Here is a 24,991-nt window from a genome sequence, read left to right as displayed (position 1 = left end):
TGCGAAGGCGGTGTTCCCCGGAGCTGAAGGGCAGCCGGGTACCCCACCCCACAATGTTTTTGATGAAAGCCCGGTGGAAGTGATCATTTCAATGCCTCCGGGACCTGGCCCTCCTTGGGACTCCATTTAAACTCATGCCCTAGCTTAACTATAATGTGTACCCTTGCCATGCACTGCTAATTACCCCACAAATTATGACACTCATGACATCTTTGATAACATCATTGATAATATCAATGTAATACTTACAGTAAAATATTTGACGAAAAAACTGTGCATGGTAAGGACGCGAGTTATAATTTCTATGGTATTATATGTGTAAAATGTGAGCTTAACTATAACGTCCCTGTAACCTTTGGTTTTTCAAGTGAATTATATATATTTTCATTGTAATAAATGTAAAACATTAACAACATTAAGAAGGACCTAAGTACATTATTACAGTTCACAATATCATGATTTGGCATGTGTCACAGTGGGCAAAACACAATAACAATGAAACAGAACTGGTTGACCCGTGGAGGCCACCTGAGGCGGTTATGTGTTTTGGTGTTTATTATGAGCAGATTGGGGAGGGGCGAACTATGCTAGAATTTGCCCAGAGGGGGGGGGCTCTAGGAGGTAAAGATATAAAGAGTGCACAGGGGTAGCCCATATGAACAGTGGGAGGGACATACAGGAGAAAGGGAGGTGGGGGCCTGCGTTTGGTCCGATGTTGGGCAAGCAGAGGGTATTGGGTGTTGCATTAGAGTTTGGATATGACAAGGGGCAAGGCAATCCATGGCAGCTGCATGAAAATGAGAGAAATCGCTAGTCCGAATGGCGCATCTCAGGGCAAGTATGTGTAATTCTTTTCCTCCACATGTAAGAGGAAAGTGTCCCAGCATTGCCAATCAGTGTGTGAGTCTCCTCGTATGAAGAGAACCCGGAGGATATCAATTTCCACTCTTCTCCATGTCAGCAGTGTGGCCAGCCAGTGGAGTAGAACAGGGAGTGGGCGCATTATATGCTATCGCTATGAGCCTCTTAACGAGGATAAAGGCCAGATCATAAACCTGAGGAGGGGTCTGTCACCCTTTGTTCGCAGCCCTATTAAACAGGATTTGGGCGTTGGTTCAAGTGAATGCTCAACAAGTTCAGCTACTGTGGCAGTGGCAGCTTGTCAGACAGGATGTAATACCGGGCAGTTCCATACCATGTGAGAGAAACCAGCATCCGGTAGGTGGCACAAGGACAATCCAGGATCAGGGTGGGGTACATGAGCCTAATCTGCTGTGAGGAGAGATAGGCATTGTGCACGTAGTTAAACCGCGTGAATCAGAATCTGAGGTTATGGGAAACATCTTTCACCGACTGGAGTACACGGAACCAAGATTTATTTGAGATAGGTTCGGGTAACACCGTGTCCCTCCTGGCTCGTACCCCATTGCGTGTTCCAGCGGGATTGAGATAAGAGCTGTGTACAGAATGGTAATGGCATGATACATCCCATCATGTGTGAGGAGCACATGCAATGTAGTAGACATGGAGGGTTCATCATCACCAGCGTTCCAGGTAGAGTGCAGCACCAGGTGTATGGTGTGGTGTGCCTTATTGGTCCAGCGGTTATGCCATATGTGTCCATCATGTTCTGAAAGGACATGATAGTGACCTCATGATAGAGTTCCCCCAGTTGATCTACACCCGCTTCTCCTCAAGGGCAACATTGTGTTGCTGTGCCACAACGCAGCAGTGGGACAACTTCCAGATCCCTATTGCTGGGGAGTATGGTGGATGAGACCCCTTACGTTGTATAAATCTGCGCCAGCATGTGCGGGCTACAGTCATCTGGTGGGTTTCTTGGTGAGGGCAGGTAAGATGATCGGATAACCACGTGAATATAGGTATGTCTCAGAGTACTGCACAAACTGACACCATTTTGGGGCATGTTGGGGTGTGTAGCCAGGCCATCAGCCACTGTAGTTCTACTACTGCATAATACAACTCAAAGTTGGGTGTACTGAGACCAGCTTCAGTCAAAGGACGCTGCAGGGTGATGAGCGTAACTCAGCAGTGCCCCTCACACAATATTAATTCAAGCAGCAATCCGAGCAGCTCACAGAAAAAGCTCCTAGGGAGCACTATGGGGAGTGCAGTAAAAAAGTAAAAGAGACGGGGTGAGCACCAGCATCTCGGATAATGCCACTCATCCGCATGAAGAAGGGGCAGCGATCTCCAGAAAGGCAGGAAGAGACGGATGGATCCCCCTCCCATTGTCCCTCTCCGAGTGGTAAATCTGGATTCCAAGGTATTTGAAGGTGTCATAGCACCACTTAAGGTGACTTCCCGGAGACTGGTTCTCTGCATGGCGGTTTGTGGTGCCAAGGGGAACACAAAGGATTTAGGCTAGTTCACGCGCAACCCAAAGTTTTCACCAAAATCATCTAATAACTGCATGAAATCTTGGTGGAAGGTATCTACATCCCGTAGGTACACCGGGGTATCTTCTGTATATAGTGAGATGACGTGATGTACTCTCAGATCTGGTATGCCCCAGTCTATTGCTGGTTGGTGAAGATGATAGGCCAGCGGTTCCATGGAGAGAGCAAAGATGAGCGGGGATAGCGGACAACCCTATCTGGTGCCTCGCTGTATGTTAAAAACTTTCAGATATCAGCCGGCCAGTCTTGACCCTCACTGATAGGCAGTTGTAGAGGGTCTGATTTAGAGTCTGGCAGATGGGTTACTCTGTCACAACCGTGACAGATATCCAGTCCGCCGTATCATGATCTACATAGGCTGTTATGGGATCGAAATAGGGCAGATGGGAAAACCGTCATGTTTGTGACAGAGTAACTCTTCTCCGCCAAACTCTAAATCAGGCCTATAGTGTGTTAATCCACCCTAGAATGCCTGGTCCAAACCCCATGGAGTGAAGGATGAGCAGGAGGAAATCCCAACTCAACGTGTCGAACACCTTTTCAATGTCCAATGACACCGCAACCTGGAAGGAGGCATTGACAGGAGTGCCTTGAATTAAGCAAAACAGGTGGCAGATGCTGGTGAAGGTACTACGCCCTGGAATAAATCCTGACTGGTCAGTATGTACCAGATTCTTGATTATGGGGAGAGGACGGTTCGCTAGGACTTTGTCTAGGAACTTACAATGAAGGTTCAATAGTGACAGAGGGCAGTAGAAGTGAACATCTAAGAGGTCCCTGTCCAAATCAACCACAATCAGGGCCATGCTGCGACCTCTGCCCTCTTCTTACGTTGTGCCAGCATCACAGTGCGAGCTGATACCCCTACCTCCAGGGGCCGGAGCTCCGATTCTGTTGATACCAGTTACTTCATCAGGTGGCAGAATATCCCCAAGGAGGCTGCCAAGCAGTAGCCTGACGTAACAACTATTCCCGGGGTGTTGGATGTTCGAGACGCCATATGTTGTGTAATTGGCATTGTGCAATCCAGGTGCAAAAGTGAAGGGTGGTACGAAAACAAGTGGCAGCATGCAAGGTGGGAGTGGAACAATCTAGGCTAATATCACAGCCCCGGGTGAAAGAGATTCTGAAAAAACACTGGTGTCAGTGAGTCCAGGAATCCTTGCAGGTTAGTGTTGGGAGTGTACAGCACCACTGGCGTGAGGGGTACACCATCAAAATGTCCTTCTAATATCATAAATCACCCTTTCACGTCCTCCTTGTGATTATCTACCACAAATGGGCACCCTGGAGCAATCCAAATAAGCCCCCGAACTAAGCGAAGGCCGACATGGAAGTACCTTACACCTGCCTTTACCATTTCACGCGGATCTTTTGTAGTTCACGCTCTGTGAGATGCATTTCTTGTAGAATGGCAATGTGTGCGAGTCGGTGCTTCAGGTATGCATATATACAATATCTTTTGGCATGGTTAGCCATCCGTGCAGGCCCCATATCAATACATGATATTGCAGGGTGTGTGTGTAAGGTGTGGACTTCATCAAGAGAGTGGATGGGGATATGCACAATGAACAGTGGGGCACCCCATCCTGGTTGCCACCAATAGCAACCCACCAGCGGAGGAATCAGGTAGCACTGTAAACAATGACCCCTCAATAGCCCAGAGAGGAAAGACAAAACCTATAGCTGAGAGGCCCTTCGCATGAAGCCAGGTCCAGACATCCTTGGGAGTGGAGAAGATATGGGACATTGCACCATCTATAACCTTGAGTTTTGCTGGGAACAGCAATACGTAGTGAAGTTGAAGCTCTCGCAAACAGTTTTTCACCTTCATGTAGGAACCTCAAAGGCATTGCACCTAAGCTGTTAAATCCGGGTATGCAGAGATTTCATACTGCCAAGGACCATTGGTGTGGAAAAGCTACAATACGAGATCTTGATCCCTCTATTTGAGGAAGCGAGCAATGGGGGGGCAGGCAGTGCATTAGGACAGGGGTGGATAGCCTGGGATGCAGTGGGCTCACGACACCAAGAACACTTTGGGAACTCTATTCTCCAACATGGTGGCCAACAGTCAGTTCTCAAGGAAGAGCTCAGGACTGGGATGTTCACTTCACTCTGGAAGGGCCATAAATGGAATGTTGTTGTGCTGCGATAGCCGCGAACTCTGCGCTGTGTTGCAAGGAGTGCACCTCCTTTCTCATGATGAGAAGCTGGGCTTGAAGATCACTCACAATGCGGCCCATGGAGGCCAGAGCAAATTCTGTTTTGTCCACATGGTCTGCTAACTTGCGGTGGTCTACCCTCAGCAAATCACATCCTGGGATAAGGCGTTGATTTTCGCTTTGAGCAACGTTTTAGTATTCAGGATGGCATGCAACAGTTTCTCAAATTGTTCCAAATGTTTGCACAAGGTCATTTCTAGGTGCTGCAAGGCACCAATGGTAGGGTCAGCAGGCGTTGGTGGTGGCACCACGGAGTAGAGCACAGGGATCTGTGATTTGTCAGTGCTGTTTTTTTCCTTCAGGGTACAATGAGGACAGAACATAAGAGGCAGGTCACATCAGGCATGCACCATCCATGGTATTGTGGGCTTCTGATACATCCGGGAACGTGTGGTTAGCTCAAGAGAAGTCATGGCAGTGATGCAGCCTACAGAGAGAGGCCCACTCGAGTAGGTAAGAGCCTTTGCACGTGCAATCTGGTGAGGTGGGCTGCCCGACTGGGTATAATGGGTCACTCCGGGTCAGGTACCATGGAGGACAGCACCACCGCTGGGTCATAGAAAGGGGACGTCCCTTTGAAGGTGTACGTAGAGAAAGGGAGCACAGGGCTGCAGATGGAGGTTCGATATTTGGGGCGGTGAGAGCCCATGATGCAGCCAGTGTTGTGGAGCCGGTCGCAAGCCTGATGCCAAGAAGAATGTCCAATGTTTGGCACGCTTATTTAAGGCAGTCGGGAGATTACGTGTCATAATTGACAGTGATGCCCCAAGCATATCTGCATGCAGGGAAACAGATGAAAACTCACTTTTACCCAAGGGAGAGTTGTCTGACAGCTGGAAAGTGAAGTGCCTGCTCAGACTTGGCAGGAGCTGTGAAAGCTCCCGCCAAGTCACAGCAAACAGCTATGTTCCGGGGGTGACATAGCAGGAGCTGGCCCTGGGGGGTGGAGGTCCCCAGGGCTATATATGGCTCCTCAAGGGGGGGTACGCCGCCCCCCCTCCAACGTAAGATAGCCCCAGTGAGGTGGTAGTTCCTGGGACCAGGGCGTCAACAACAAACCCCATTCATTATATTAGTTTAGCCCCAGGGAAGTGGTGGTCCCCGGGGCTGCAGGGGCACATGGCCCCCTGCATTTTATTTGATTAAAGCCCCAGGGTGGTGTGGTTCCCGGGAGATGATTTTTTTTACCACACGCAATATTCATGAATATTCTCGAATATTTGAGGATATTCGAGGATATTTGAGAATATCTAATTAAAAAAAAAAACATTCACAGACTCATTCATACACTAATTCATTCCTTCACACATGCACTCAAAGACTCATGCGCCCACTCACACATCCACTCAGAGACTCATGCACGCATTCAGACTCACTCATAGACTCACATATTACTTTCATACCCACTTAGACATTCACGCACCCTGTGGCCAACCTCTGCTGGGTACAGCCAAGGGTTGTGGGCGGTACGGGGTTGGGTGGTTAGAATGGCCTGGCTGCAGGGTCTGGCCACAGGCCAGGTGCTGCAGCCAACCACCTGCCTCACACGGCCGAAGACCATGCACGGCGGTGTTTGGATTAAGGTATAAATATTAAAATTACTTTTTGTTAAACCAACAGAGAAGTTCACTAAAAAAAAAAAACGTTACGGGAATGTTGTAGTTAGGTTCTGAATGTACTCATACAAAGCCATAGGAATAGAGCAGTTATTGTTAGAGTTATTTCAAATAACGATAACTCATGCCCTAAGGTAACTATAACTTGCACCATGCTCCCTCAATTAATAAACTCTGATAAAAAATGGGGTTATGACCGTTAGGGGCACTTCTCCAAACCTCAGGCTCCTCTTCCAGCTTTATCCTGGCCACCATCTTGGGCCTTCAGCCTAGACCTAGAGATGGCTTTTGACTCCATCAGATGGGCTTACCTGTTCGAGGTTCTTCACTTTGGATTCAGGACCTGCGCTACTCATTTCATTTGGGTGTTCACTCTATATGTTAGAAGAGAAGCATGAGAGGCAGGTTGGAAGCTTCAAATATCCTTTTCGGTAACTTGTGAATTATACACCACAGTAATGAACTAAAGTTTCAGTCTGGTTCTAAGGCATTGTTTGCTTGCCAAACATACTCAACCTTTCAAATTAACAGAGCTAAATAGTAGACTACATCACAAGTGGAGATATGATCGACAACCAACAAAACCAGTGTCTCTGAATGATGCTGTGGAAAATCATTTAGCCTTGGTCACTACATTATACCTTGTTTTGATTGTTTTCCTCAAGGTTATCTAGAACAGAATTCTCATTCTCATCAATATGATTTGCCAGTTAGCACGTCAATTTAAGGTCACAGTTAAGTGCATCATTGCCAGTTCCCAGAAAGCTCAAAAGACCAGAAGTCGCTCTGCCCTTTCCAGCTGTACGTCAAGCAATGAAGCAAAACATATCCATTCCAAATCTAACTCCTAAGGACAAGCACAATATATCCTTGATTTCAAACCTGCCTCACACGGCCGAAGACCATACACGGCGGTGGATGGATTAACGTATAAATATTAAAATTACTTTTTGTTAAAAAAACAGAGAAGTTCACTGAAAAAAAAACAAAGGTTACGGGGATGTTGTAGTTAGCTTTTGAATGTACTCACACAAAGCCATAGGAATTGAGCAGTTATTGTTAGAGTTATTTCTAATAGCGATAACTCATGCCCTAAGGTAACTATAACTTGCACCATGCTCCCTCAATTAATAAACTCTGATAAAAAATGGGGTTATGACCGTTAGGGGCACTTCTCTAAGCCTCAGGCTCCTCTTCCAGCTTTATCCTGGCCACCATCTGCGGCCCTCAGCCTAGACCTAGAGAAGGCTTTTGACTCCATCAGATGGGCTTACCTGTTCGAGGTTCTTCACTTTGGATTCAGGACCTGCGCTACTCATTTCATTTGGGTGTTTACTCTATATGTTAGAAGAGAAGCATGAGAGGCAGGTTGGAAGCTTCAAATATCCTTTTCGGTAACTTGTTAATTATACACAACAGTAATGAACTAAAGTTTCAGTCTGGTTCTAAGGCATTGTTTGCTTGCCAAACATACTCAACCTTTCAAATGAACAGAACTGAATAGTAGACTACATCACAAGTGATATGGTCGACAACCAACAAAACCAGTGTCTCTGAATGATGCTGTGGAAAATCATTTAGCCTTGGTCACTACATTATACCTTGTTTTGATTGTTTTCCTCAAGGTTATCTAGAACAGAATTCTCATTCTCATCAATATGATTTGCCAGTTAGCACGTCAATTTAAGGTCACAGTTAAGTGCATCATTGCCAGTTCCCAGAAAGCTCAAAAGACCAGAAGTCGCTCTGCCCTTTCCAGCTGTACGTCAAGCAATGAAGCTCAACATATCCATTCAAAATCTAACTCCTAAGGACAAGCACAATATATCCTTGATTTCAAACCTGCCTCACACACTGAGGCACAGTCCCCCTCCCAGTTCTATTCTACCTGCTTCCTAATGGAGCTTTCATTCCAAAACTCTGCCTCTTTCAGAAGAGCCACAGTACAGCGTACATTAAAGCTCTTCTTCTAAGAGGGATGTCATACCTTCCACAATAACTGTAGCTCGTACGATATTCAACATAGCTACCGTTGCAACCTTTTCTGTAATGGACAAGGAGTATCAGCTACTTCATCTGTGCTTCTGAGATACACAGCATTCATTAAAAGAAAATCTTTATTGGCATTTTGATTTATACACATATACAGAGGAGTAATACAAAGGTCACAGTATGTAGGCACCATAACATTGCAAATGACATGAAGTACAGCTCATGAAGTGAAGACATGAAGTGAAGCGGCGCATCGATTGCTGAAGATGAGTCCAAGGCCACTATTACGAAGTGGCGATACATGTACCTGGGGAAAGAAAGGTCTCGACACAGCAAAATAGTCACAGGATCTGCCAATTAAAGAAATCGCATTACAACAATAATGTCATCAAATAACATTGCAACTTTGCATAACCAACAAACATGTGTCGGGATCGAGCAGCTGGGAGAATGAACCTCATTATTGTTGGGGTCTAGAGTGGGATGGAGGGGAGGGGAGAAGATACACAGCATTCATCACATCCCAACTATACTTTCAACTTAAGATGAGCAGCACACCTCCTATTCCAAATCTACTTCTTATCTAAGAAATGAATTGGAAGGCATTTAATACTGTTGTTTATGTTGAAGTATCCCTATAATGCTTTCTATTCCAACGTCACCTTCTAAGCATTAAACATCACGTTTTACATCTACCTCTGTAAGAGCAAAACGCAACCGTCCTAACTCAACCCCCAAAAGAGTCTTTCTAACGTAACTCTCCATAACATAACCTCCATAAGCGGCAAGGCATGCCCTTCGTTCTAGCCTCACTCCGTAGGAGTCAGTGCATACCTTCCATTCTAACTCTAACTCAGCTACTTAAGAGGCACAGGATCCATTCTACTGTAACTCTAGCTATTGGAGGCTCAGTACATCCTTTGTTACATTACTCCACAATAAATAACACAGCAGTCCTTACGATTTTAGTTATACCTCCCTAAAAGGCACATAACATCTTCCATTCCAACTGTACAGCTGCTGAATGAGCTAATGTTCATTACTCTGTGTGCTGCAGAACTACTATGGGGCATCAGCCCTGTCACCACACTGGAAATCAGCAACATCTTTGGCTTCTCAGCAAACTGGTATAGCTTACACAGTCACAGTGAAAGCTATCCCCACATACAGAACAAGATCATCATGGCAAGAGACCCTGCAACCTTACAACCGACAGAAAACATCGTAGGCAACAGTGAAAGGTTTACTGTCTGAAAATATACCACAGGCCAGCAGAGCTTTCTTCCTTACACTGGCAGTCATTGGTTGGCTGAAAACTTTGCTGTCCCTTCTGAGCAACTCGTTACCAATTAGATAATCAGTGCCAATTTGCAGCTAGCGTAGCACCGCTGGTTGACAGGTAGTTCATCAATGCAAGTTCCCTTTAAGCACATGATTACCAATTCAGTTAACTACATAACATTTCAACTGGGACTTGGATAATTCTAGCTTGAATGCTGAAAGTGCTCGCTGCTATAATTCAATAATAAGTTATTTTTAACCAGATCACTCAAAGTGAACATATGAATGTCTTAGTTGACTTGTAGTTTGCAAAATGCCCTGGTGTTCTCTGTCTATGTATAACCAGGAGATGGTGGCACTGGTCTCTTCTACTTTGCAATATTTTTTCTGTGCCTCTTCTAATATGATTTTAATTCTCAAATCCCTGATCAATCCTTAAGGAAAATGAAAAAAGAAATCTGCCACAGATTTTGAGCTGTCACCTACTCATTACCATGCCAGGCCCTCTGAAGATCTTAGAAAGAATAGCAGTTATCCATTCGGGAAAAAACTGAAGTGTAGTTGTCCATCAGAGTTTGATCCTGGCGGGGGAGACGGAGACTAGGGAGCCCTTACTGAGGTGCAGAGTGCCATCAAGGAGAGGCGTAACTAACCGAGTTTTGGGAGAGATCTATCTTCAGTTTGTTAGATGTCTGCAATGTCTGATACCCTACTCAGTCCTACCGGAATGAGGGGAGGTAGTTATGAGAGATCCAGGCTAGCATTAGAGTGGTTCTCCAGCTTTCTAACTATAAACCAGTGACAGTGGGTTGTTTTGTACCTGACTAGATGGGGTAACCCACGCAGTTCCTCAAGGCGTTTTAACGGTCCACAATGTGTGAGGTGTATTTTCAGTCTCTCCCTCATCAGCTGCATTGGCAGGATGCATAATTTCACATCTTTGCGGATAAACACAAAATCATGTTAAAATATTCTATTGATGTTCGGCAACTATTGTTTGATTTCACAACATTTTGGGGATGGCAAAGCTGCCTATTTTCAAACTGGTTCAGTAATAATGGCTGTAAGATGAGAGCCTCAGTTAGAATTTGGCGAGAAGGAGCACTGCCTTGCATTAGCTGTGTGGAGGAAATCAGGGTTTGCTCGCTCTACGTAGAGTCGGGGAAGTGCTGTGTTTAGCTGCCAAAGCCTCTGTTTGCTCCTGCCCCAGTGGCCTGTTCACCAAAGGGCCGCCAAGTCAAAGAGGTCGTCACTGATTTTCCCTGTCTATATCTGCCAGGTCTTGCATGGCGAACACTGGCAGGAAACATGCAGAAAGGCCCCTATTGCACAAAGAGAAAACTCCCTGCACATTGGCACATTTGTTTTTTCTTTAGAGAAAACATACACCTGTATTTTGAGGCACATTATTGCCAGTCCCCAGCTACCTCAGTGTGTCATTCCTACTAGAAATATAGTATTACTAGTTACTTGGCCGGTATGAAAAAATACTGGATCTGAGTTACTGAACTGAATGAAAGGGGAGGCTTATAGCTCCACAATACAAATATACACAGGATAGCCACATGAAAACGCAACTGCGGACCACTATACAGATTAACTCTTTTATACCACCAGGTCTGGTTCAGTCAATCAGGACATAACAGATAGGGAGCCATAAGGACAAGTGCAATGCTCATAAAACCCTTCAGTCTGATGCAAAGCGCTGTGAAGAACTTATATCCCGACTATACCAAGCTGAAGGAAGTGCTTAAAGAGCACTTGGTTTTTACCCTGGCCTTATATTTTGCATAGCAGTTATATCCTCAATTGTAACAAGCATTGGCATGATCAATAGGTCTGACATTCGCTGGCAATTGTTCTAAATACAAGCATATACCACAAAATAAAATCAAAAAACATGCAGGCACCTAAATATGACTGACATATTCTTGCAATAAAAAATGTAAAATTGAAAGAAAATCATTGAGGTGGCCTACTTACGAGGTATTCTTTCCATGCATGTTATTATTATTATTTGTTAAGAAGATAAGAATCGCCGCAAATCAACCACACAAATAAGGGCATCTACAATATTACCGTGTCATATAAGTACTTTACTACAGCAACTTTAAAAAGGCGACAGAAAATAAATCACTTTATAACTGGGGACCCAAAGTGCAGTCAAAATAAATAGTCAGCATTTAAAGTTCATATACAAAAATAAACCACACTTTGAAACAATTGTCATTAAAGAGAAAGAAACTATTGTAGAGGGATGTGAAGAATGTGCACATGCTTTGTGCAGTCACTCAAAGTGAACGTAACCAACAGATAAATTGGACTGACCCATTGTTCCATGCAGTATGTTGCAAGTGGGTGGTAGAAAAATAAGAATAACAATTTAAGAGACCAATGAATGAAGCCCACTAACTAAAAGCTGCTCTCTCCACCCCCCTCTGAATATTAATTATGTAAGAACTATTTTGAAAAACAATAGTCTGGTGAGAGCAAAATATGTCTCAAAGGCGAGAACTAAGAATGTGACTACCCCGATAGATACTTAGATTAGTCAACTTGTTAGACACTAGACTTGTATTGGTCAAAATTCCTTCTAGGTTGTGGAAGCTGTGCAATTATGTCCCTTCCCAACCTTTTCTGGCATGCAAGGTGCTTTTCCCTCACTGGAGTTCACCGTTTGTGAGTCCATTTAGGTGTTTCATGAGTCTGCAATATCCACCAACAGAGCACAAGGCTCTGCTATTCCAGAGAGTGCAGTCAAAGTGTACCACTGCCCATCAAAGATTGCCACGGCAACTCCCTACACCCCGTCTAGGGTGTGACTGATGGTTGTTGGCAGCTGAACTTCTCAGTAGCACAACCTTTTTCACCTGAAGCCTGAATGCGGGAAAACCTACCGTCTGCTCTGCTGCAAAATCTGTGCAGTTGCCAGAATTCAGGTTCTTACTTCCTCTCATGTTATGTGGTGTGATGTGTACTGAGAATGTACTGTGATGGTGAGATCAACATGAACGAATGTTCAGGGTGAGTAATGTCCTACAGAAGACACAGTAAGCGCCTACATATAATGGCAATTCCTGTTTAGGTTGCCTTTGTGTTTCTCTTAGGATATGGGATATGTGTGTGCACAACCCCTCGTCCCTGCTCTATGTTCCAGTAGATGGGTGGAGGTATATACACTTGACTACTGGGAGCAATTCCTGCTTGCTTCTACACATGCCATCTGTGATCTGGAAGCCTTGACAGTGAGCCTAGTCCTGTGTTGGATAACACTAATATACATCGGCTTCATAAGTGTATATCAGAGACTCCACCTGTGCTGTCCAAATAGCACCTCGCCTTAATTGGGAGAGAATCAAGAATTTGACTCAGGCTTCTACATTGGAAGGCACTGGCTTCTCACCATTGGTTTCAAAATAAAATAAAGACTAGCCCATCCCACTCAGTTGTATTTCATCTGGACTTCAAGGAGACAGTGAGAACCAGTAGAGAGGCATTTTGCAGATACAGAACCAAGCTGGCCGACACCTTCCTCAAGGCAAGGGCACGTTTGTTGTTCTTAAGAACCCTTGTTGCTGCAACTTGCTCTTGAACAAGAGGATGCACTTTTACCCAGAGAGAAGAGGAGGAAATCCCTGATAACGAGGAGAACCAGAAGGATCAATGTTAGTGAAGCATGCCTAGGTGTTGCCTTAATAGAATGACCTGCCCAGCTATAGAAAGACTTACAGCCTAGCTGTCCATAGGCATCCAGGATACACCTATGTGACCAGGGTTCAAAACTTACATACAGGCATTACAGTACTGTGAATGTTGTGAGTCTGCTTGGGACCATTACTGACTGAAGGCGAGCCCATATATGCATACTGCTAGCCCAGGAGACACACAAACATGTATTTCCTAGCCCCAAGGACCCTTTCAGCGTCAATTCCACAAAGGTAGTGACTTGGTTATCCAAGCAGAGGGCAACAGTATCTTAGTAAAGGACCAAGGGCCATATGTACGAACACATTTTCCCATAGACACAGAATGGGTAAAACCCTTTGCTACATCTGCCCCCAAGAGACACAGAGGCCTTACACTGCAATTAAAACTTTCAAATAAAAAAGAAAAGGTGAGGTGGAACATTGGGGGACAAGCACTATAGGGATAGGCCATAGAGTCAATCCCAGCCTCTACTCCCTGTACAGGTGTCACCCACTGCTCAAAGAGCAGCAAAAGTCAGGGGCAGGCCTGTTCAAAGCTGATATTAATAAAACAGTAAACCAAGAGGAAGGCATGGGAATAAACAGACCATGCAAAGTCACTAATTTAATGAGGGTGGTGATGATCTTATGGTGGATAATCCTAGAAAAGGGCAATCCATCCACCATCATCCTCTGCCTAAACAAATAGACCTGGGTGAACCGAACCTCCTCATACTAGAATTACCTGAATTTCGTGTGATTCCATTAATTCTCAAATTTATAGACTTGAGGGTCGAGGATGTGGGCTTTGCTCACTTTCTCAGGTGACCTACAGCTTTGAAAACTTCTTGGTCTGCTGCGAATGTTCAGTGGGGATTACTAGGAAAGGAATCATGTCAGTAGGTCTCGAACGCTGTGTTGACAATAAGTCATTCTGAAGGGTTAGTGGGGTTGTTTTTGTTAGGATGGAATTGAAAATAGTTTTGAGTTTGACTGTGCAGTACACATTGTGGGAGGGATGAAACGCACAGCTGTTAGGATATGGCTAATTTGTTTTTTTATGGAAAGGGTGCAACTTTTATGGTTCATATTAGGTGACCTATTCTGTAACTGTTTTCATTTACTGGCAGTCAAGTTAATTAGAACGTGATTCATAAATGAAACCAAAGTTAAAGGTAGTAGTGGTGTAAGCTACCGCACCTCCCGGTGGTGTCAAAATGTTAATTCACAAATAGTGCAAGTGGTCAGGTGCCCTACTACCCCAAGGCACATTGAGGTGTATAAAGATATACATCATGTAACATAGAAGAAATATGATCACAGCACACAGAAAGCATATATAGTAATAGAATAAAAGTAAACAACTTTGGTGAGTAAAGAACTCGGTTGATTGATAGTACAGTAATCTTCTTCGTCTTTCAGAAGGATGTTTATTTGTATCAATCGTTGGTAGGTCAATAGGCACAGTCAAATAAACAGAGCCAACACGTGTTTCGTCACACAGTGACTTTTTCAAGGCTGAATTTGTAAACCAAAAAGTAGAAAGTCCAAAATGGGAGAAAAAGTAAGTTGAAGCTGTATTCCAAAGAAGTGCGTCGTAAAGTTAATAGTCCGGATGTTGCCAAAGTAGTGGGCATCAAAATGTTCATTAGTGCCAAGTATGTTAGAGTAGAGATCCAGAGGACCCTGGTAAGTCCTCCCCGCTTCGTAAGTGTGCACGCTCTCTGGTCAGAACGGTCCTGGTAGTGTACCAAATGGTTGTCAACATCCAGACTATTAACTTTACTGCACTTCTTTGGAATACAGCTTCAACTTACCTTTTCTCCCATTTTGGACTTTCTACTTTTTGGTTTACAAATTTAGCTTGACTGTGCCTATTGACCTACAAACGATCGATACAAATAAACATCCTTCTGAAAGACGAAGAAGATTACTGTACTATCAATCAACTGTGTTCTTTACTCACCAAAGTTGTTTACTTTTATTCTATTACTATATATGCTTTCTGTGTGCTGTGGTCATATTTATTGTATAGAACGTGATTCATGTTGCTCACGGTATTTGGTATACTGTGGCAGCATTTTCTGTTCATGTAGCATTTCCTGTTAAAAAAATTACTTTATTACGATATGACATGACCAATTATTGAATGTTTTAATGGATTACCTTAACCAAAATAAACTTAATAACGGGGGCAATGACTGTTATCTCAAGTTGTCCCATGTCATGTATGAGGATTTCAAGTATCACAAAAGAAAGACTGAAACCAGAGTTGGAAAATATACTTGTGCAGCGTTGACCCCTGCAGCCCTTACTGTCTTTTTAGCCAATCAACCTTTACAGCCCATGCTTATAATGAAGTCAGCAAAAAAAGTGTCAGTATGTATAGAGGTGTTCTTTAAAAATCCAGGAGGGCTGAAGGTGCCAAATGTGGCATAAGAGGGACTTCTGTGCAGACGTTTGGCAATAGGTTGCATGGTGAATCTATTCCCAATGCAATTTGGAAAGGAAGTGTGTAGAGCGTCCCTTTCAAATTTGCGCTTCAGAATGCTATGTATCAATGATTTCCAAATCATATTTTTAGTCACAAACTACTGATAGCTTACTGACTCCTCAAAGAAGATGGTTGTCCATTTGCACAGGGGAAGGGTGTCCCTGTAGGACCCATTCTTCTTTGTGAAAGTAAAAAAAGGTGGTTTAAGAGTGAACATTGGCCCTAGGTACCACTGCTCACTCTTAAACAGACTTTGTCTAAAATGCCTAAATGCTGACCTGTTTACGTTAAGGGGAACAGGCTATATTTAAAAAATACTTTATTTTAGTGTAGCAACAGATAAGGGAGTCTTCTGACCTCATGAGGTCACCATCCCTGTGATGGCATCTAATAGGAGTGGGTTGCAATTTATGATCAACTCTGTGTGTCATGAACTAGATGATACACAAAGAGCGTCCCTTCCAAGGTGCATTTCAGACTGATGTTTATGGAATGATTTCTTACCTGTAATCCTAGCTCTCTCTAAGGGGAATCTCCACTGAAGACTTAAGCAATCCACCCGCCTCCCCGCTGGTGGTAACAGAGACAATTATTGGATAATTCTTCTACATAACTCTGCCACTGTCTCAGTAAAAAAACACAACTGAGCCAACTACCACCTGCTAGGCATGATAGGATATTGGTGGGCTGTGAGCCCTTAAAGGCCCAGGTGCTCTTTTAACATTTACATAATGGCATCCTATTGGGCTACACTGTGCTCTCCCCCTTCATTGTTTCATTTTTTTAAAAGTTTGTGAATAAGATTTAAACACCAAATGTAACAATCCAGTAAAATGCCTGAATTGTTCGATATAGTTTTACACCTTTTTTAAATGCAATCTGAATGAATTGGTCAATGTAGCCTTCCTCATAGGCTGCAAAGTAATAATGTCTTAAGAGTTTGTCCAGGACTTGCTGACAAAAGGCCATCATCTATACTTAAGATGGAATATTGTAAAGAAAAGCCCTGGGATCCCTGACCGTGAGCAGAACTAGGCAGTGCTTATGACTTCAATGGTGATCCCCAGAAAGAACACAATGATTTCCGATCACATTTTCAGTCACAAACCACTGCTATATAACTGACTTCTCAAACAAGGTTATAACCCACTGGCAGAGGGGATGGGAGTCCTTGTATGAAAGTAAAAATGGTTGCTTGAGAGTGCACAGTGGTCTTAGGTATCACTGCCCATTCTTAAACACACTTTTTTAAAAATGTAAATTTTTTATTAAATGCAAACCTGTTTACTTTAAAGAAAATGAGCTAAAAAAAATTTTTAAGTTTATTTTTCTGTAATAACAGACATGGGGATCTGCTAACCTCATGAAGATACCACCCCTGAGATGGCATCCAATAAAAGTGAGTTGCAACTTATGACCTACTTCATGAATATTGATGAGGAGGTTTGAATTGTGACCAACTATGAATGGTGATTTTGCAAACTGGCTTAATAGTGCATAGGTTGGTTTACAAAATCAGAATCGATTAAAAAAAGGTGGTGTGCAATTTGAAACTGCTTTTTATGAATCAACTCTTTCTACATCTGGGCCTTGTGCAGTACAAAATGTGCTTTATGTACATATTGTGCTACGGACTAGATGACAAAGAGTGAATCTTCTGTTGAGAACAAGTTCAGGACAACAGAGATAGAGTTTTTTTTAAATACCAGGTCTTGCCCTACACAAAGAGAACTGTCCTGAAATAGTATTTCCTGGACCCCTCCAAAAACATTCATCTTATGGCATATCAGCAAACCACTAACAGGATTTTTTCTGCTCATGGTGAAAACAAAATAAACCACCTTTCATGTGAAAGTACACAGAAACAACTTTCTTTTGATAGCTTGTTTTACACTACTCAGAAAGAACGTTTCAATGGGACTCTCGGTAGACACCATGCCCTACGCAACTCAAGTAAGCCTACTTTGATAGATGTTCTGTGATATAGAGAAATAACTTTACACTGACAGCATATTCTGGACTTCACAGATTCAATGTTCTACTGGGAGCATGCTTGAGTACAGAGATAGAATTTCCTTTTATTCCACGTCCAAGAGTACAAACAAATAAATCTTTCAAGTCACACAACATTGTGTACAACATTGAGAGAAACTTTGGTTCTTAGCATATCTCGAAAGAAACAACGTTTCAATGATGTCAAGTCCTGGACTACAACTGAGAAAACTTTGCAGGGAGAGCGGCCCTGCAATATACAAAGAGGTCTTTCTATTGATATTGTGTTTAAAAGTACATAGAAATAACTTTTTCTGATGTTACGTTAAGCGGGCCTGGAAGCTTGTCATAAAATAATAATGAGTTCTCTAATGAGTCACCAAACTTTACCAGGTTCTAACTTCGAGTCAGTACTTGAAACCCAACGGTTCCTGGAGGGATCCTGTGTATTTTCTGGAACTCTTTGTGACAATATAGTTTTCCAGCTAATTAACTGAAGACAGAAGAGAGGGAGGCATAGCTTCCTAGCTCTCTCCAGGCTCTGAGTCACTGGAGTGTGGGAGGGCACTCCATGGGCTGCAATCTGTGACTACTTGTTGTTCTCAAATAGCAAAGCCATCTTGTACAGCTGTACATGCAGTCTGTCAAATGTGTGGTCTTTCTGGAGGGAGGGGTTGAAAATCTCTCTCTCTTGGAAACTTACCAGAATTCAGTCCTGCTGCTTAGAGGGGAACATTATTTCACAATTAAAGAGGTGGCTACAAAGGTGAGGGAACTGAATCTGGCACGAGGCTTAACAGGCTCATTATATGTCACAGGGGAGAACCACTGAGGCAGCTAATATTTACTTCACAGAAGGGACCAACAATGATCATCTTAGCAAGGGGGTGGTCTTGGAAAATGTTGCAGATCATTTCAAGAATGAGGTAAGCCTGGAAAAAATTGCAGGTCTTTGATGCACGGAGGTGTCCTGGAATAAGCCACTTGTGTTCTGATAAACAGTGTCAGCCCTGCAAGAACTCACAGGTCTCTCAACAAGGGGGATCAGCCATGACAGAAACTGAAACAGAAATGCAGCTCTTCTCAATAATATGGTAGAGTGATAGTGCTCAAAGTATGTATTGCCAACTTAAGCAGGTAGCCGTGGAAATGGTTAACAGGCCTCCACTGTATGGGAAGGTAGCCACAGAAAAAGGGTGAGCACAGATGAGTGAAGGTCTTCCTTCAATGGAAGGGACTTTTGGAAGAAACGAATGCAGGTCTGCATACTAGCATAGGGCAGAATTGAAAAACATCAATATAGACATCTTATGCATAAAAGGATAGTCTTAAAAAGGTCAGAATAGGTTGTCTCAAAACATACTTCCTCAAAATGAGGAGATTGTTTTGGAACAGAAGGAAAATACAATTGGAAGCCAGGTCCTGTACCAGCATCACCCTATCACTGTAAACGTTGTGGACTCATTCCTGGTCTCTTTTATGAGCAGTTCCTTTTTCTGATACATTATCATGTTGATAACTATGGGGGTCATTCAGACCTTGGCGGACGGCGGAGGCCGTCTGCCAAGGTACCGCCGACAAATGACCGCACCGCGGTCAAAAGACCGCGGCGGCCATTCAAACATTTCCGCTGGGCCGGCGGGCGCTCTCCAAAAGAGCGCCCGCCGGCCCAGCGGAAATGCCCCTGCAACGTGGACGCCGGCTCAGAATTGAGCCGGCGTAGTTGCAGGGGTGCGACGGGTGCATTGCACCCGTCGCGTATTTCAGTGTCTGCAAAGCAGACACTGAAATACTTTGTGGGGCCCTCTTACGGGGGCCCCTGCAGTGCCCATGCCATTGGCATGGGCACTGCAGGGGCCCCCAGGGGCCCCGCGGCACCCCCTACCGCCATCCTGTTCATGGCGGGTTTCCCGCCATGAACAGGATGGCGGTAGGGGGTGTCTGAATCCCCATGGCGGCGGAGCGCGCTCCGCCGCCATGGAGGATTCAATGGGGCAGCGGTAAACCGGCGGGAGACCGCCGGTTTACCCTTTCTGACCGCGGCTGAACCGCCGCGGTCAGAATGCCCTTGGGAGCACCGCCAGCCTGTTGGCGGTGCTCCCGTGGTCGGTGACCCTGGCGGTCACCGGCCGCCAGGGTCAGAATGACCCCCTATGTCTCTAGGTTTATTGATAGATCCTACTTTCCTTGGTCCTCTTACTAAATGGATTTCTTTACTGATCTGTAAATCCAACACTTGACAAACAGCCTTTTTCTGTGGCAAATTATGTAAAAACCTGCCGTCTAGACTGATATATTTCACACCCTGGTATTGTTTCCAGTGTCACAGTTTTAAAATTCTTCCAGTTTAGTGTGGGGTGCTTCAATTTGATATTCCTTTTTTTTATTTCCCTTTAAAGACTGAGTCTAGCATAAGTAGTAAAATGGTATTTTATCTCAACTCTAATACCCTGTGATCACTTGGTCCACATTACGTCTCAGTATGTTCATGGAGTATTGTAGTCCTCTGCGGACTTCTTTCAGCTGATGTTTCAGATTTGCAATCCATTCTTTACGCAAACCCTGAAAACGTAAGCGGAGAACCTCCTTGGTCAGTTGGTGGTTGTATTTCTTCGCCCCAGACATTGCTGCTGTTTCCTGTTGTAGCACCATGATAACATTTTGTGTGGGAATCTTCCTATAGCACACACCTACATCCATCAGGCCTTTGTTGGTTGTTTTACCAAAGCGTTATGATCCACCGAAGTGGTGTCTTCGCAACTAGCTCTTCTATATTATCAGCTACAGACCAAACAACAGGAAGTCACCTTGCAAACATGTACTTGTTGGAGTCTACAACTCCCTCTTCTGGCATCTAACTACCAGCTGGTGCTTCTGTGCTGCTGAAGTCCTGCAGACCTTCTTAAAGTGTGCCAGGTTTGGCCTTTATCGCTGGTTTGTTTGGCCAAGGGCCTCCCCTTGCAAGTCTTACAACTTTTCTACTGGAAAGCAGTTTCTTTCACACAGTTAGTCAGCAATAGCATCTCCTTTCCATTATTGTATCCTGATGCTAGTTAGAGTATTGATGATGTTTCCTATTTAATGATTGATTTTGTTTTATATTTTGTTTCGCACACCATCAGTACCTTTATTTCTCTACTTTGGATGGGGGAATGTGGAGGCCAATCACCTTGTCTCTCCTCATGTTAGGTTGTCTTATTATTCATCCACTTATAGTCCATTGGTTAGGTCCGTTAATCAGGGGACTCGTGTATCTCTCAATGCACCTTTGGACTGTTTGGGGCTACACTCCTCATTCCTGCAAGGCCCCTGCTTTATCTCACTGAGGAAACCACTTTAAAAACAGCCCACAACCTATCTCACTGATCCGTGAATCTTGTCTTGCATTTCCAGGTTATGTCTGCAGATCAGCCACATCTGCTTTGCTCTCCACTCACATTCTGGAGGCTCCTTTGCTGTTTTCTGCCACTTTGTATCTTTATTTAGAGATCAATCCCAAGGCTGGTTCCAGAGCTCCAGCAAGACCCACCTCCCATATTGATGGTCCAGACACTCCAAAATTTTCAAGGGATTAGTAACATCTATAAAACGTACAAGGCAGAAAAATACAACATAATATTTAGGAAATCTTAGAAAAGTGGAGTTTTAGAAAGCAATATTTTAATGCCTTAAGAAAAACAAATGGGCACTGTCATATAGTTATTTAACAATTATTGAAACATGGCTGCTGCATAATTTGATTACCAAGCTCTTCTTGAACATGTGAGTGGGGCTTAAAAGGACAGCTTCACATTGAGGAGAAGGTAGGTGGCCGTAGCCTGAAGGGCCTGTGCAGAACCTAGAAGATTTTGTGTCAGGTAAGGTGCTTTGGAAGTCCAGCAGGGTTGTGTAACAGCAAATAGCTTCCTGTCACAGTAGAGTCTGCACTGCGGAATTTGCAGCCTTTCAATCCACATGCCTTCTAGGTCCAAATCCAGATCTCCCAACTCCCCAACACATCAACTTCATACAACCATTCCTGTGGTGTCCTATTGAGCTACTTTATGTGCAATGGTGCACTGACTGAATCCATGTTATGTGAGTACCCAATCTTCTAAATAATAGAATACTCCTATGTGTGACAGAAAGTGGTGGTCACCAGAAGTAAAGAACAAGAGCACTTTTTTATCTTACCATTCCTTTGGGATCCTGCCAGGCTGCCAAGGTCTCGTCAGGTTTCCGAAGCACACCCAAATCAAAGCTCCGTCTTCCACCATCGTCAGCACTCCGCCGCCGGCCCTCCACCCCGCGTTTTGGTCGACTTTCTAGCTTCTTAACCTGTCGTTCTACCTTGCTGCCACTACTCAGCTTCCGCACAGGGTTGGTGAACCACTTCTTGAGGGTGCTGACAGAGCGTCGTGACCCCGGGGAGCTGGGTGCAGAGCTGGTGGAAGGCTGTGGCTGTATGGAAGCCACAGACGTGGAGATGCTGCCATCGCTTCCAGCAATCGAGTATGACTCTGTGAACAAAGAATATAGCGAGGTTACTTGTCAGTGTGCCAAGGAGCCCGAAATCCTAGCCCACTCCGAAGAAGAAGAAAGAATCTCCGTAATCATATTAGAAGATCTTTCGTGCATATTTGAATCACAGCACAACTTTAGGCACACACTATCAAACTGTCCCAGTTAAGGAACATGGTTACCTTAAAATATCTGCAGTAACAAGTAATACCGGAAATAACAGAAATAACGTAAGCAAGATAGTCTATCAAAAATCAGTGAACCACCTATAAGCTGCAGGAAAAGAATGCAAAACAGTGAGGGAGGCAGAGGTGTGACAGTAAGTAGAAGAGCGTAAATGTGGGACAAATATTAAACTCACAAATCTTCAACAGCTGTGGCATTCACCAGATGTGCCCATGTATATTAATTGATTGAGGCCACTTGTGGGGAATGTGCCTGATGGAATACCATTGGAAGTTATGGTTAACGTTTGAAGTGAATTTCTTGAAACTCGACATTTTCCACGTATACAATTATTTGCAGTACGCTTAATGTATTTTAATTATATAATTGTAACCCTTTTTAGGACACTCTACCTTATAACTGTGTCTCTACTTTCTATAAGATGTCACAATGCATAAGGATCAAGTAACACCGCTAATGCTCGGTTGTCAAAACATCTTAAATGTGAAATTAACCACAATGGGTTTGTTTCCAATGCATGTGGTAAAGAAAAATCATACGATATATTGAATAGCTGCAAGACTCAGAGGAGTATTTAATGTGTAAAATCTTAAACTTTGAGCCAAATTATTAGCTGGGAAATCCCAACAGTGTATTCTGCTCCGGAACTAGCACTTTCGTCTACAAATATGAGGATTTTTCATTATCATTCAAGTCTGAATCCGGCTTTAGATACATAGATAGTTCACTGAAAAAAGCAAAGGTTCAATTAGCGTTATAGTTAGGTGAAATGTTCAGTTTATGCTCTAAAAAGCACTGAAATTCACCAGTTATAGTTGGAGTTATCTGAAGTAACTATAACTCGTGCACAAGGGTAACTATAACTCGAACCCTCGCCACTGACTGCTAATTATCCCACATCAGTCATGAAATCTTTTATGACATCATCATTTTATGACTGTTACATTTCCAATAAAATTATTGATGGAAAACTGTGCAGGCCGGGAACACGAGTTGTAGTTATCTTAGGGCACCGGTTATAGGTTCTTGAGATATGATGAATTTCTATGGCTTTGTGAGTGTAAAATCTGAACCTAACTATAACGTCCCTGTAACCTTTGTTTTTTTAGTAGAAATATATATATATATGTATATATATATATATATATATATTTTCAATACTGCTATAGGAAGCAGTATTGTGCTTAAATACTGAATGCAGGCTCTTGCACCTACGTGCAAGCACCAGCATTATATGTGGAGTAACCACTGTTGCAACAAAACTCTGAAATAAATATCACTGAAAAAAACAGTTAAAACTGAAGAGCTGACTTAGGTTTTGGAGGAGAGGGCCTGTAGCCGTTGCCAAAGGGTTGGCCCATAGTGCCTGGCCTTTGGCCAGTCCTTTCTTTTATTTTTTCAGATTTCTGAATCTAAATAGCATACAAGAAGTTTGGCTCAAGCTCCACACCCTAACCATGCATCTGATTTGCAAGTCAGAGTTCTGATTTGTGAATCCCTGACATCTAAAATGGTGGTCTGAGACCAAAATACTAAGACAGGCACTGCAGCCACCATTTTAGGTGTTGGGAATTCGTGAGTCAGAAATCTGACTTGCGAATTCTGTGACTTTTTCCCCTGTTTTAAAAAAATTGACTAAAGGAGGACTTTTGAGGGTCACCCCACTGTTACCTGGGCGTCTACATATCCTGCTCGCTCATAGACTATTTTTTAAGCCACAATGGGACCCAGAGACTGTGCCTTGAGTCCTGTAATGACAGCCACTAGAGATTTTTTTCCTCTCAGGGCAGCCAATCAGATCTCTTAAATCTTCTGTATCAAACTTTGGTAACACAAAACTGACAGGGTCAGTGGGAGAAAAGGCTCCTTTGTTCAATCAGATTATTTTAGTTTTGAATTTCCAGAGTCACAAATTATTTGTGAGTCCTAAACACCATAGCTACACAACAGTGTTAAGCCTTTAACACCCACTTTGAAACTTTATTAAATGCTAATATCTCGAGCATTACTGGACAGTTTTACACCAATCCAGCGAAAACATGTAAATTCATTCTGTGGCTGGGCTGTACATGTAAGCAAAATGTCCCTTTGGAGCTAAAAGGGCAGATCACTTAGGGTCTGATTTGGTGTTTGGCAACGGTTACTCCGTCACAATGTGACGGATATCCCGTTCGCTGTATTGCAACTGCCATGGGCTTCAATGAACTTGTAGTGTGGTGGCTTGAACATTCACCACACTTGTGACAGAGTAATCTGTATGCAAACTCTAAATCGGGCCCTTCGTTTTCTCACTCCCACTCAACTTTCTTTCCTGCTGACTAAGCTAATAAATTGCATAATATCATGCAAATACGTCCAAAGGATCAAAAGTTGTAAAAAAAAAAAAAAATGTCAATCGAACCACACATGAACTTCCTGTGTAAGATATAAATATATTTTAAAATGTCAAAAGTTTGCGAACACTTTGGAAAGTTACAAACTCAGGGCTACATATAGAGGTTGGCCGACTGGTTATTCTGTCACAAACATGATGGATATCTTATCTACCTTATTATAAGTGCATTAAATAGTATGGTACTTACAATAAGGCAGATGAGAT

At 43.5% G+C, this 24,991-nt stretch overlaps 1 protein-coding gene across 2 annotated transcripts in view; it reads right to left on the bottom strand.

Moving 5' to 3' along the window:
- Positions 1–24,991, bottom strand: part of ARHGEF25 (Rho guanine nucleotide exchange factor 25) — a 728,124-nt gene that overhangs the window by 298,162 nt on the left and 404,971 nt on the right. For both annotated transcript variants that reach the window (XM_069230834.1, XM_069230833.1), the window contains one exon: positions 21,880–22,205. In XM_069230834.1, the coding sequence (XP_069086935.1) occupies positions 21,880–22,205 (326 nt within the window). The remainder of the gene's footprint in view (positions 1–21,879; positions 22,206–24,991) is intronic.

This window comes from Pleurodeles waltl, chromosome 4_2 (genome assembly GCF_031143425.1).
Source record: "Pleurodeles waltl isolate 20211129_DDA chromosome 4_2, aPleWal1.hap1.20221129, whole genome shotgun sequence".
In the NCBI taxonomy this organism is placed as follows: Eukaryota; Metazoa; Chordata; class Amphibia; order Caudata; family Salamandridae; genus Pleurodeles; species Pleurodeles waltl.
This window is presented reverse-complemented; position numbering and strand designations above follow the sequence as displayed.